This window comes from Microchirus variegatus (assembly GCF_963457635.1).
Source record: "Microchirus variegatus genome assembly, chromosome: 9".
Taxonomy (NCBI): Eukaryota; Metazoa; Chordata; class Actinopteri; order Pleuronectiformes; family Soleidae; genus Microchirus; species Microchirus variegatus.
Genome location: NC_139810.1, coordinates 28,885,017 through 28,897,971, shown reverse-complemented (window position 1 = coordinate 28,897,971; position 12,955 = coordinate 28,885,017). Strand labels below are relative to the sequence as shown.

At 44.7% G+C, this 12,955-nt stretch overlaps 1 protein-coding gene across 1 annotated transcript in view; it reads left to right on the top strand.

The window, feature by feature from the left end:
* The window catches only part of iqsec2b (IQ motif and Sec7 domain ArfGEF 2b), a 43,228-nt gene extending 31,562 nt beyond the window's left edge, over positions 1 to 11,666 (top strand). Inside the window, exons 2-14 of the mRNA XM_083894685.1 lie at positions 575 to 881; positions 1,032 to 1,346; positions 2,156 to 3,210; positions 3,321 to 3,482; positions 3,967 to 4,093; positions 4,190 to 4,352; positions 5,427 to 5,566; positions 5,674 to 5,799; positions 6,039 to 6,138; positions 6,238 to 6,399; positions 6,996 to 7,181; positions 7,424 to 7,473; positions 8,158 to 11,666. Coding sequence (XP_083750811.1) covers positions 575 to 881; positions 1,032 to 1,346; positions 2,156 to 3,210; positions 3,321 to 3,482; positions 3,967 to 4,093; positions 4,190 to 4,352; positions 5,427 to 5,566; positions 5,674 to 5,799; positions 6,039 to 6,138; positions 6,238 to 6,399; positions 6,996 to 7,181; positions 7,424 to 7,473; positions 8,158 to 9,345 — 4,081 coding nt within the window. The 3' untranslated portion in view covers positions 9,346 to 11,666. The remainder of the gene's footprint in view (positions 1 to 574; positions 882 to 1,031; positions 1,347 to 2,155; positions 3,211 to 3,320; positions 3,483 to 3,966; positions 4,094 to 4,189; positions 4,353 to 5,426; positions 5,567 to 5,673; positions 5,800 to 6,038; positions 6,139 to 6,237; positions 6,400 to 6,995; positions 7,182 to 7,423; positions 7,474 to 8,157) is intronic.
* Positions 11,667 to 12,955: the final 1,289 nt, after the last annotated feature.

Here is a 12,955-nt window from a genome sequence, read left to right as displayed (position 1 = left end):
AGACGCTGCTTCCATGTGTTTTGTCACACGATATTTAACGAACATATCGCAGGTGCCTGTTTTACTGACATAACGACCTGGTTTTTCCTGTCAGTATGGTGTTGCTGGTATGTGTCAGAGGAGGAGTGTGTTTCGGTGCCGGGTGATTCCTCGAAAATGTGTCGTCACTGCGATGTCTGTCAGACGGAGCTCGGCACAGGCTGAGGAAAAAAAACAGAAACTGAAAGAGGGAAGAAGAAGGTGAGAAGCAGTGAATGACTCTCTAAAGATTAACCCATCCTCGGAACTCATTAAAGGAAAGAGCGCCGAGGCCTTTACTGCACTGGATCGTTAACGTGTAATATAGAGAGGGGAACGTTGTGGACTCAGGGTTTGACATTGCCTTGAAGCAGTAGAAGTTAACCGGTGATACAAGTTCATCATGTCTTCCACCAAGCGATGGTTAGGTTCACGTCGCTTTAAAATCTACATGTAAGTCCCATTGAATCCTGTCGTTTATCCTGTCGTGTGTCCTCCTCACGCTTGGTGTCATTTCTGCCAACTGATCTTTTTGCTTCTGCGTTTGCTCCTGCAGTGTTGAAGGTGAGTCCCAGTGTCCGGAGACGGGCGCCCACAAAGACGGCTCGTTCAGCCAGATGCCATACCTGCGCAGCTCCGACCTCTACGGTGACAACAACAGCGGCAGCAGCAGCGGTGTACCCTCTGGTGTCAGAGGCCCTCAATGCGTGGCCAGCTCCAGCGCAGCCAGCTTGGCCTGGGCGCTACGTACGCGGCACCAACCTGCTAGCCTGGCCCTCCGCAAGCAAGAGGAAGAGGAGAACAAGAGGTGCAAGGCCCTTTCAGACAGCTATGAACTCTCGACAGATCTGCAGGACAAGAAGGTATGAATCCCTAGTCAAATAATGGTTTGAATGAATGAAACGTTAGCATGAGCTAAATTCCCTAAATTCCTTCCAATGGGGAATCATAGTTTTTCATACAGTGAAAATGCAAACTGAGTTCATCCTCATCCGTTTCCGTTTCTTTGCCAGGTGGAGATGCTGGAGAGAAAGTACGGTGGCTCTTTTGTAAGTCGCAGAGCCGCGAGGACCATCCAGACGGCCTTCAGGCAGTATCGCATGAACAAGAACTTTGAGCGCCTCAGGAGCTCCGCCTCGGAGAGCCGCATGACGCGCCGCATCATCCTGTCCAACATGAGACTGCAGTATTCCTTCGATGAGCGACCTCAGCAGCAGGCCCAGACACAGACCAACTTCACCCACAGTGTGGCCATCGGGCCTCCTCACTCCCCAGACACTGAGCGTGCAGGAGACTACACCCACCTGGAGGACTCCTTCTCCAAACAGGTAACAATGTTATGGCTTTTCTTTTCTGTGCTGAAAAGAATACATCCTCTATTGCTTGTCTATTTTTTTTTTTTATTATTTAACCTTTATTTTACCAGGAAAGTCCCATTGAGATTAAAAACCTCTTTTTCGAGGGAGTCCTGGCCAAGAGGCGGCAAAAGTTACAACGTTACAATATACAAACAAATAGAATTATGAAAAGAGTTACAAGTAAAAGACGTCGTCTCAAGTGTTATCTTGTGTGTATTATCAAACATGTAACCAATATAGTATACACCCATGTTTTAAAGGAGACATATTATGCAAAATCAACTTTCTAATCATTTTAATACTTATATTTGGGACTTTTTGTGGTCCGCCCCGGTCTAAGTACAGGAGATAAAACACAAGATTATTGTCTCGCGGAGCTTCGCTTTGTCCCTAAAAAACGTGAGAGTGCAGGCGAGGGGAAATAGTATCCAGAAGAGCGAGAGTCTGCAAAGTGTTCTATTCTTGGCTGCACAGTGCAGCACAGAGTTCTACACAAACTTCCAGCCTCGGAGGATTTACGTGTCCAGTGGATACATTTTATATATGACGGCAATGTGCCGGCTAGAGTCTGCAAATGATGGCTTTTCCAAAATGCTAACTGCTGTTGGCTGCCGGAGCCTCAGTGACGTAGTTTCCTGTGTCTCATTTGCATTTAAAGAGACAGGCGCTGAAAAGCGAGCGTTCTGAACAGGGCTGTGTTTGAACTGCTGTGGTGCTTCATCCTTTAGGATGTCTACTTTAAGTGTAATGCTGATGATTCCACTTTGTGTTTCCTTCAGGTCAAGTCTTTAGCTGACTCGATAGATGACGCCCTTACCTGCCGTGCAGGTCGCAACGACTCCCAGGAGGGCAGCAGGGAGGGTGGAGGCATAAGCGAAGACTTTGGCGAGTGTGTGTGGAGTAGTAGCAGCAATCCTTCCTCCCAAAGAGGTCTGGGCGAGAGAGCGAGGGGAGCTGGAGGAGGCCTGAGCATGCACGGCGACAGTACGGCCACCTCGTACAGCGACGTCACCCTGTACATGGATGACGGGATGCCTACGTCTCCGCTGTCCCTGGACCGAGCGCCCAGCAGCACGGATACAGAGTACTGGGGCCCCGGTGGTGGCGTCGGAGGGCGCGAGGACAGCAGGGACACTGAGGGAGGGGGCAGCAGTAACAGTCGGCGCAGCACTCCGTGCACAGAGTGCAGGGACTATCGTCTGAGGGGCGCACATCTGCCTCTCCTCACCATCGAGCCGCCCAGTGACAGTTCAGTGGACATGAGCGACCGCTCAGACCGCGGGTCTCTGAGTAGACAGCTGGTCTATGAGCAGGAGCCTGGCGTGGGAGCTGGCTCCCCTCAGGGAACCCTCAAACACTCCCCTAACACAGGGCCCCGCCAGTCCTCCACAGCAGCGGCCCAGGGTCAAACACGGGCCCCCAGCAGACCCATACCGACACATATCCCTCACCAGGTGGCTGCTCACCACCATCACCACCACCATCCCATCCACCACCATCAGTACTCGGACACACCTTCGTCCTCCTCGTCCCCGCAGCAGCCCCCCACCACGCCGCTGTCGTCCTCCTCCTCTACGGCTCTTCCCCCCGGCGGTCTGGAGCAGCCGTGCTGCTCGGACGGCGACAACGACTCGCTCAACTCCACCACCAACTCCAACGAGACGGTCAACTGCAGCTCGGGCTCGTCGTCGCAGGACAGCCTGCGGGAGCCTTTGCCGCCTTTGGGCAAGCAGACGTACCAGAGAGAGAGCCGCCACAGCTGGGACTCTCCGCCCTTCAACAGTGATGTGGTGCAGAGGCGCCAGTACCGCATTGGTCTCAACCTCTACAACAAGTAAGATAATCAAGCTCTTATTAGCCAGAGTATAGCAACTATTTTCATGGCAATTTATACAGTTACAGTACAAAGGGAAAATCTTTGTGTTCACTTTGCATTGACTGTAGGAAGCCGGAGAAAGGGATCCAGTATCTGATTGAAAGAGGGTTTGTGTCTGACACTCCGGTTGGGATTGCTCGCTTCATCCTGGAGAGGAAGGGCCTCAGCAGGCAGATGATCGGAGAGTTCCTGGGAAACCGACAGAAACAGTTCAACAAAGATGTTTTAGAGTGAGTACGAAACTGAACGCTGCTGTCAGCAGAGAAAACCTCTTTATAGAGTTCTTGTTTTGATAAAGTGATGTGAAATACTCTAAATGTTTCCTCTAGATTTACTGATAGACCTGATATCAGTGATAGCTGAAGTAGATACTGCACTCTTAGAAATAAAAGTGCTAAGTAGAACCATATAAGGTTCTTTGGCTTGTCCTCATAGGAGAACCCGGGTTCCACCAAAAACCCTTTTAAAACCCTTTATTCAGGAAAGGGGTTTTAAAGGGTTCTCTTGATCAATATGGTTCTCACTGGAACTATTAGTTTTACCAAGAACCCTTGAATAACTCTTTCTTCGCTAAAGGGTTTTTCAGAAGCAAATGGTTCCAGGTAGAACCTCAGCCCTTGTAGAAGAACCCTTTTGGAACCCTTATTTCTCAGAGTGCAGATAGATTTACTGACGGCAGCTTTAAAATAAATACTGTCCTCTGTGTTCTTTCAGCTGTGTGGTGGATGAGATGGACTTCTCAGGAATGGACCTGGATGACGCTCTGAGAAAGTTCCAGGCTCAGATTAAAGTCCAGGGAGAAGCTCAGAAAGTGGAGCGGCTCATCGAGGCGTTCAGGTCTGTGTATGTCAGATACAAAGGGTTTCTGTCACTGTGGCTGGAGTATGAAAAGCGTAATGTTTGAACGTGTCGATGGTTCTGTTCCTCATGCAGTCAGAGATACTGTGTGTGCAATCCCACCCTGGTGCGGCAGTTCCAGAACCCGGACACCATCTTCATCTTGGCCTTTGCCATAATCCTCCTCAACACCGACATGTACAGTCCCAACGTCAAAGCGGAGAGGAAGATGAAACTGGACGATTTCATCAAGAACTTGAGAGGTGCTGCTGCACGGAAACACAGATACACTTCACGCACGACATTCCTGGTCTTTGTGTGTGTAGTTTGAATGTTTGTGGGTGTTCTCCTCCCCGTGCTCAGGCTTCCTCCCTCAGTCCAAAGACAGGAAGATGTGGTCAGGGTCATTTGAGACTCTAAGGTCCTGTTCAGACCTAATTTTAACTCTTCTGTTAAAGATCTGTTCACTTGCAGACAGCGATAAATAGAAATGTTTAGAGCTGCAACTAACGATTATTTTCATAATCGATTAATCTGTGGATTATTTTCTCGATTAATCGATGAATCGTTTGGTCCATAAAATGTCAGAAAATGTTAAAAAAACATTGATCAGTGTTTGTCAAACCTGGAAATGACGATGTTCTTGAATGTCTTGTTTTGTCCACAAACCAAAATTATTCAGTTTCAATAATTTCTTTATGTGGAGCAAACACTAAGAAAATATTCACATTTAAGAAGCTAAAACAACCAGAAATCTTGTTTTAATCATGAAAAAAGCTTCAAACCGATTAATCGATTATCAAAATAGTTGCCGATTAATTTAGTAATCGATTAATAATCGATTCATCGATTAATCGTTTCATCGATTAATCGTTTCAGCTCTAGAAATGTTCACCCCTGTCATTCAAATGTGCCCTGAATGCATCTCCTGTCGCCACATATGATCAAATCTGGCGTCTACACCCTTTATTTTGACTTTATATTACGTTTTCATTGAGTCTAACTGGACAGATGTGTCTGCTGTCAGTGTGTGTGTGTGTGTGCCAAGGTTATTATCGTATTGAAATTTTCATTAGTTTTTATTTTTATTTGGTCTTCAATTTGCTTTTTTATTTCAGTTTCAGTTTTATGATTTAGTCATTTTAGTTAAGCAGTTTAGATATTTCACAGGTGGATTTAAGTTTTTTCAGTGGGCTGGCTCCCTCTTGTGTATGAAAACTGTAAAGTCACTTGAACTTTTCCATAACAATACACGGTATAATTTGTAACTCGTACGGTGCAGAGCAGTTTTTGATTTCACCTGCTAATCTTCTAACCTCCCTTGTATCCAACCATAGGTGTTGACAACGGTCAAGATATACCCAGGGACCTGCTCGTTGGGATTTATCAGCGGATACAGAAATGGGAACTTCGGACCAATGACGACCATGTGTCCCAGGTGCAAGCGGTGGAGAGGGTCATTGTGGGCAAGAAGCCTGTGAGTTACATGGGGCAAATTCTTGTGTTATTGTGCCAGATCTAGTCATAACCTGCAATGCGACGCTGTCACTCCCAAGTTAAAAGTTCCATTCTTTGTCGATGCAGGTGCTGTCCCTCCCCCATCGTAGGCTGGTGTGTTGCTGCCAGCTTTATGAGGTGCCCGATCCAAACAGACCTCAGAGAACAGGAGTGCACCAACGAGAGGTCTTCCTCTTTAATGACCTTCTGGTGGTAAGAGCGACACTCGTTTTTTTGTTTGTTTTTTTTCAGAAATACACATAGTTCACATATGGACAGCGATACATAGAACTGTTCACGCCTGTCATTCGAATGTGCCCTGAATGCATCTCCTGTCGCGACTCTGGCGTCTCCACCCTTTAATTAGAGACACACTTCAGACTTTATAGTATGTTTTCATTGAGTCTGACTTGACCCTGTATAAAAATTGCCATGTGTTTTGTGTGCGACAGGTGACCAAAATCTTCCAGAAGAAGAAAACCTCAGTGACTTACAGTTTCAGACAATCATTCCCTTTGGTCGAGATGCAAGTGCACATGTTCCAGAACTCATGTGAGAAACCGTTTTTTTGTCCTTTTGCAAATTCAAACTCTTTGTGCTCACCCTGTATAATGATCTCGGGTTTATTTCTCTCTCTGTTTACGTATTCAGACTATCCTCACGGTATCCGCCTGACTTCAGCAGTTCTGAGCGGGGAGAGGAAGGTTCTTATCGTCTTTATGGCGCCCAGTCAGCAAGACCGCACCCGCTTTGTTAGCGACCTCAGGGAGAGTATTGCTGAAGTGCAGGAGATGGAGAAATACAGGGTTGAGTGTAAGTACGCCATCTACTGGTCACTACTGTGAAGTGTGTCTTGTGGGAGGCATCGTCGTTGTTACCATACCTCACACAAGTTAAGAACAGATTTTGATGGCATTTTCTGGGGATGTCGGTTGTCGTCCAAGGAAGGAAGTATTAGATCAGAGCTGAATTGATAAATTATTGGTTACGAAATTAATCGTCAACTATTTTGATAATCGATTGACCGGTTTGAAGCATTATTAAAACAAGATTTCTGGTTGTTTCAGCTTCTTAAATGTGAATGTTTTCTTTGTTTCTTTGCTCCACAATAACAAAAAAAATCACTAGAACTGAATCATTTTGGTTTGTGGACAAAACGAGACAATCGAGAACATCGTCATTTCCAGGGTTTGACAAACGCTGATCAACGTTTTTAACATTGTCTGACATTTTATGGACCAAATGATTAATCAATTAATCGCGGAAAATGACTGACAGATTAATCGATTCCAAAAATAACCGTTAGTTGCAGCTCTATATTAGATTAGATTGATGATCTGGTGATTTTCGTGTTGAGTGTTTTTGGCTCATTCTTCTGCATTCTGTGTCCCTCTGTCATTTATTTGCAGCCGAGTTGGAGAAACAGAAAGGTGTAATGCGGCCCAGTTTGCTGACTGGAGGTGTGGGAGTAGGTGTGAAGGGTGACGTCGTGAACGGCACCCTGGGAAGGACGAGTTTCGACGACAACTGCTCAGTGGGCGAGGGTCTGAAACGCACGGCGCTCAGCTCATCTCTCAGGGACCTATCGGAGACAGGTGAGAGACGGCAGCAGAACCACAGAAGATGGGGGTACAATTCCGTTTCCTTCCTGTCAGCTTGGTGGAATCGCAGGGCTCCTACAATGATTTGTATCTCTGCTTACATCCTGTTCCTCTTTCTTGCCGACATTTAGACACAGCGTACACAGATCTTATCTTTTTTCAAAAGAAAAACCCACTTGAGCAAACATTCCTGCCTTTCACTCTTTGCTAACTTGATTCTTCCTGGTCGGGTGCAGGGAAACGTGGTCGCAGGAACAGTGTTGGTTCTCTGGACAGTACCATGGAAGTAAGTCTCAGTCAGACTAGATGTTTAACAGACCTACACACTACCGTTCAAAGGTTTGGGCTCACTTAGAAATGTCCTTATTTTTGAAGGAAAAGCACTTTTTTTTAAATTAAATGAATCATAAATACACTCTATACATTGTTAATGTGGTAAACGACTATTCTAGCTGCAAACGTCTGGGTTTTAATGGAATATGTACATAGGTGTATAGAGGCCCATTTCCAGTGTTCTAATGGTACATTGTGTTTGCTAATGGCGTTAGAAGACTATTGGATGATTAGAAAACCTTTGTGCAGCACAAAAAAAATGTCTTGACTATATTTTCTATTCATTTTGCAACTCTTTTGATGAATAAAAGTGTGACTTTTAGTGGAAAACACAAAAAAAATTGTATAGGTGAGCCCAAACTTTTGTACGGTATTGGACATTTCCCCTCACTCATTGCTTTATCTTCCCAAGCAAGCTCCATGTGTGCATGTGGATATTGTGTACATGCATGTGCAACTGTCTCACATCTGACAACTTTTGCATGGCTGTGAGCTTCCATATTTACCCTCAGCATGTCTCTCCTCTCCAAATACAAATATTTCCTGTCAATGATGCTGTACCTGGGACCAGAAGCCGCGTTACAATTCTCTGATGGTGTATTTTTTTCTGAAGCATGATGATGACTTATCCTCCCAGGGCTCCATCATTAGCAGCCCACAGCCTCACCAGCGCTATCCAGTGCCAGGCGTAGTCCCTGGCTGCTACGGCACAGAAGATTTCCGGCCTCACCGCCCCATCCTGAGCCCCGGAATGGGGGTGGGGGGTGGGCCGGGGCAGCAACATACCACTGCTGGGACAGGAGTTGGGGGAGTCTCCAGCAGTGTAGAGAGAGCAGGAGCGGGGAGCGGTCCTGGGGGGAGCAGCAGCAACAACAACAGCACTTCCTTCCTGGGTTCCCTGTTTGGCAGCAAACGCGCCAAACCGCCAGGGCCCCTTATCCCACCGGGGCCACCTTACCCCGCACCTGTACCCCCACTGACTACGGGAGGGCCCCCTCCTCACTCCCCTTCATCTCTGTGCCAGGTGGAGGGGGGGCCTTCCAAGATCCAGGCGCTGCACACACAATTCTGTCACGTGGGCCCCGCGCAGCCCCCGCCACCCTATTACCATCACCATCGCTACCACGTCCACACAACCGTGCCGCCTCCTTTGCAAGGTGTGCTCCCTCATACTATACAGAGAGGCCCGCTACCCTGTCGTCCGCCGCTTGGCCCCACCCACGGCCAGCACCCACAGCTGGCCCATCTCTCCCAGCTCTCCCAGCATGGGCTCACGGGTCGCTACGCCAACATGGTGGTGGGGTGTCCCCCCCCCCTTTCTCCTCTCTCCCAACACTCCCCGAACCCACAGTTTGCGCTCTACCACGCGCAGCCCGCACACTCTATCAGAGGGGTCGGAGGCCCTGGTACCAAACCGCCACTAACCCTGTCCCACTCCCACCCCCACCCCCACGCACACTCCCAAACCCACCCCGGACACGTGCTCACGCCACACCCAGCCAGCCACTCCACCCATCAAACACACTTCATATTCGGCACGCTGCCCCACAATCTACCGTCCGCTACCGTCAATGCGCATCACGCATCTCCCGCCGGCCCGTATCTGCCCCAGTACCCTCCGCTCTCTTCCATCCCCCCTCCCCCACCGCACTCCCCTTTACCCCCCCCTTCGTCCCCCCTTACCCCTCTTACACCTCTCTCCCCTCACCCCCCCCAGCACCCCGGGCAGCCTCCGCAGGGGCCACAGGTGACGGGGGCTGGAGCGACAGGTACAGGGGGCAGCTCCAAATCCAAACCTATCAACCGGATAAGTACCGTGGTATGAGCAGAATGTGGGGCCCCAGGGGTCAGAGGTCGGACGACAGAGTGGAGGAGGCGGGCAGAACCAGGGTCAGAACCAAGTCCGCCAGGACAGAAAGTAACAGCAGCGGCTCGAGTGACAAGAGGAAACGCAGTTTGCTCCGCCTCTGTTACTTTCACCTCCGTTTCCCACACATGTAGGCGGAAGGTAAAAGAGCACAGCTATAGTTAAATAGCCTGCGCACATGAAAACAAACACCTACAGTATATATGCACAACCGCAGAACCAACCATGTCCCACATTTCCACACACACAACAGAGTCTATAGCCATATAATCCAAGATGGAACTACTATTTATATAGGTATATTGCCTCGGTTTTAATCGTTTGAAATCTCACCGAGTCTGTACGAGACTATTCATATTCATATGTAAAGTATCACGATGTGATAAAGTGACACTGGGGAAAACAGAGAACTATATATATATGTACTGTATATATATATTTATCCAGCTGCTTACGTGGGGATGTAAATAAAGACTCGAGTAAAAAAAAAAGATAAGTGTAAACCACCAAATGCCCAAATGCATTAAAAAAAGGGGGTTTGGCATTGAAAAGAGCAGAGTGTTGCAAAAAGAAGTCCCTTGACTTTGCAATAATTTCCTTGGCTTCATGATGTCTCTGTCCACTTTTGCCGATTCTGCTTTACTGACAAGCATCTTTTTACTAAAGAAGACCTCAGATATGTCGCTTTGTCTTAAACTTCAAAACCAGTGCACGGTTTCCTAACAAGTCTTTTGCTTACCAGTCTTTTACATGTCAACGGGAGCGACCTGGCTTTGTACGCCATTCCCTGTGGGGGGGTGGGAATTAATGATACAATCAATAATATATTTTGAATGTTTCTGAAGCTTCTTGCCGTTTTATTGATATTATAATATACCTGCTATGAGTGATGAATATTGTCCAATACTTGTTTTGATCAGTGATAAATTATATCAGCAGATGTTTGTACATGGTTATAGAGAGTATATTACGCACATATAGAAAGTTTACCACAACGACGCGAGGGTATTCTAATATGTGACGTGTGATTTATTTACACAGTACCATGGTTTCCATCCAATTCGTCTTTTTAATCATTAGTATTGATCTATAGATTGTTGAAAACAACCAATGAGGTTTAGTTTTCTTCAGATTATTTTTGAACACACACAATATTCCTCCCTTTCTATTTTGTTTGACGTGAGCAAACAGGGGCACAATTTTCCATCCAGGGTGATTAACAAAACTTGCACTTGAAGGCATTTCTTTCTCTGTTGGGTTTTATGAGGCTCCCAGTAAAGGAGAAAACAGGTTTGTGGGAAAAAAAAAAAAAAAAAAAAAGTATTTTATTTTTTGGAAGATGCTATTCCTTCATTATGACTCCAGGTAACTGTGCTCACTTCCTCGTAGTCATCAGATTTAGTCAATGTGTGTTTTTCTATGTTTTGCAGAAGCACGCTTTTACATGAGGTTTTGTGGTTTTTGCACACGTGATGTCTTAAAAGTCAGAAATGGCCTTCTTCTAATCCTCCCTCTTCTGCCACTTTTAGAAATGTATTATTATATATTTTTTTGGGATGCCCTGGCATCCTGTTGAAGGCACCTGGGGTGTTTTAAAAAGTAGAGCAAAGTCAAGAATGTAACATAGCCTGCAGGTATATACTGTATTTCCCTTTTTTTCTGTGGGCCTTGTGCAAGTGTTTTCCCCCTTTTGCTACTGCAAATTTTTTTTTTGAAGTTGAAATGAAGCACTGGTGTGGATTACCTCCAGTGCCATTAATTACCAAGGGAAGCCACATATACTCTGATGATTCAGGAGAGAATGAATCAGCGAGGACAAGTCAAAGCAGAAGACGAAGAAATTCAACACGATTTGAATTTCACACAGATTAGGACCGAGTGATGAATGTCGGACGACTATTTTATAGCGCTGTGTTGGCTAGCCTTTTATTTTTATGGTGTCGGTTTAAAATCTTCTTGCATGAATATGTCTGCACTTATTGAATAGATTGTACTGTATAAACCTGAATGTACATATTATATTATAGATAGGCTTCTTATCATAACTACGGGATGATCTGCTCCCAGTCTGTATTGAAGTGCGTGCATGTGAGTGCCACTAAGTATGTACATATAAAAGAGGTACAGGAATAGATGTTGGCCGAAAGGAAACGCAGGCTTCTTCTTTTTTCTAATCATTTCAGACCGAAGGTGAGAGAATGAGCTACCATGACGTAAATGATTAAGGCCTAAAAAACATTATATGTCAGTGCACTTCTTGATATTATTTTAAACAGATTATTTACATTTTTTCCTTTGTGTTTGTACTATGTGTACCGAAAGAATAGAGAATTGAGATTGTGAATATTTATTGCTTCTGATAAATTAAAGTGTCCTTGCAGTGAAGTCACCTGCCTGTGTGTAGTTTGTCTGGATCCTAAAATGATTGTTCTGTGATCGCAAAATAACAAGTTATTCTTTTACTATTATGAATTATTTTGCTTGTTATTAAAACTTAAGCCTTTTTCCAAATAGCTCTTTTTAGATACTTAGCATGTAACACTTAATTCATGGACACAAAGGCGGCAAGTCATCAAAAACTAGAAAACACAAAAAAGGAGCTAGGGAAATGCTATCTGAATATTATTTCTTCAAAGAGCATACACAAAATAAGTGTGTTTTGGTATACATTCATATACATATATATATATATATATATATATATATATGAATGTATATGAAGGCCAGAATATGTGGAAAACACAAAAAGGAGCTGAGGAAATGCTATCTCAACAAGGGTATGTCTTCATAGAGGCTACACAATAGGTACTGTTAAGAATTAATAAATAAATACATGAATGAATATGAAATCCTAAGTGAATATGAATTAGAATTAAAAAGTAAATAAAATTGTTCCATTGACCTGCATTAAAATAGAGAGTAAAGAATGTAATGTTTTCTTTAAAGCTCCTTCATTAACAGACATTCAAAATGACATGATATAAATGCAGAATATTAGAAATGTGGAGGAAATAACATAAAATACTGACTAATAGAGACAAAATATGATGACAGCTGACCCAGATATAATTAATTACATGACTGATGTGCATCAGCTAACTTTAATTTAGCCTTTGACCTTTTTAAGCTGAGTTTAAGCTAACCTTTAGCTGTCGTCTGTTTAACTCTCAGCTAGATTTTAGCTCACTTTTTACTTACGAACATTTAGCTGTCTTCCGTTTACTATATATATATAGAACACACTCAATACATGCACACAGGGCAGAATACGTCATTTTTTTAAAAAGGAAAACACAAAAAAGGAGTTGAGGAAATGAAGAAGGGTATGTCTTCATCGAGGATACACAAGAGGTACTGTTAAGAATTAATAAATAGATACATGAACGAATATGAAATCCTTAGCAAGACACGACAGATAAGAGTGAACTTGAATTAGAATTAAAAAGTAAATTAAATTGTTTCATTGACCTGCATTAAAATAGAGAGTAATAATGTAATGTTGTGTTCTTTAAAGGTCCTTCATTAACAGACATTAAAAAAAAATTACATGATGACATTTAAAAACTCA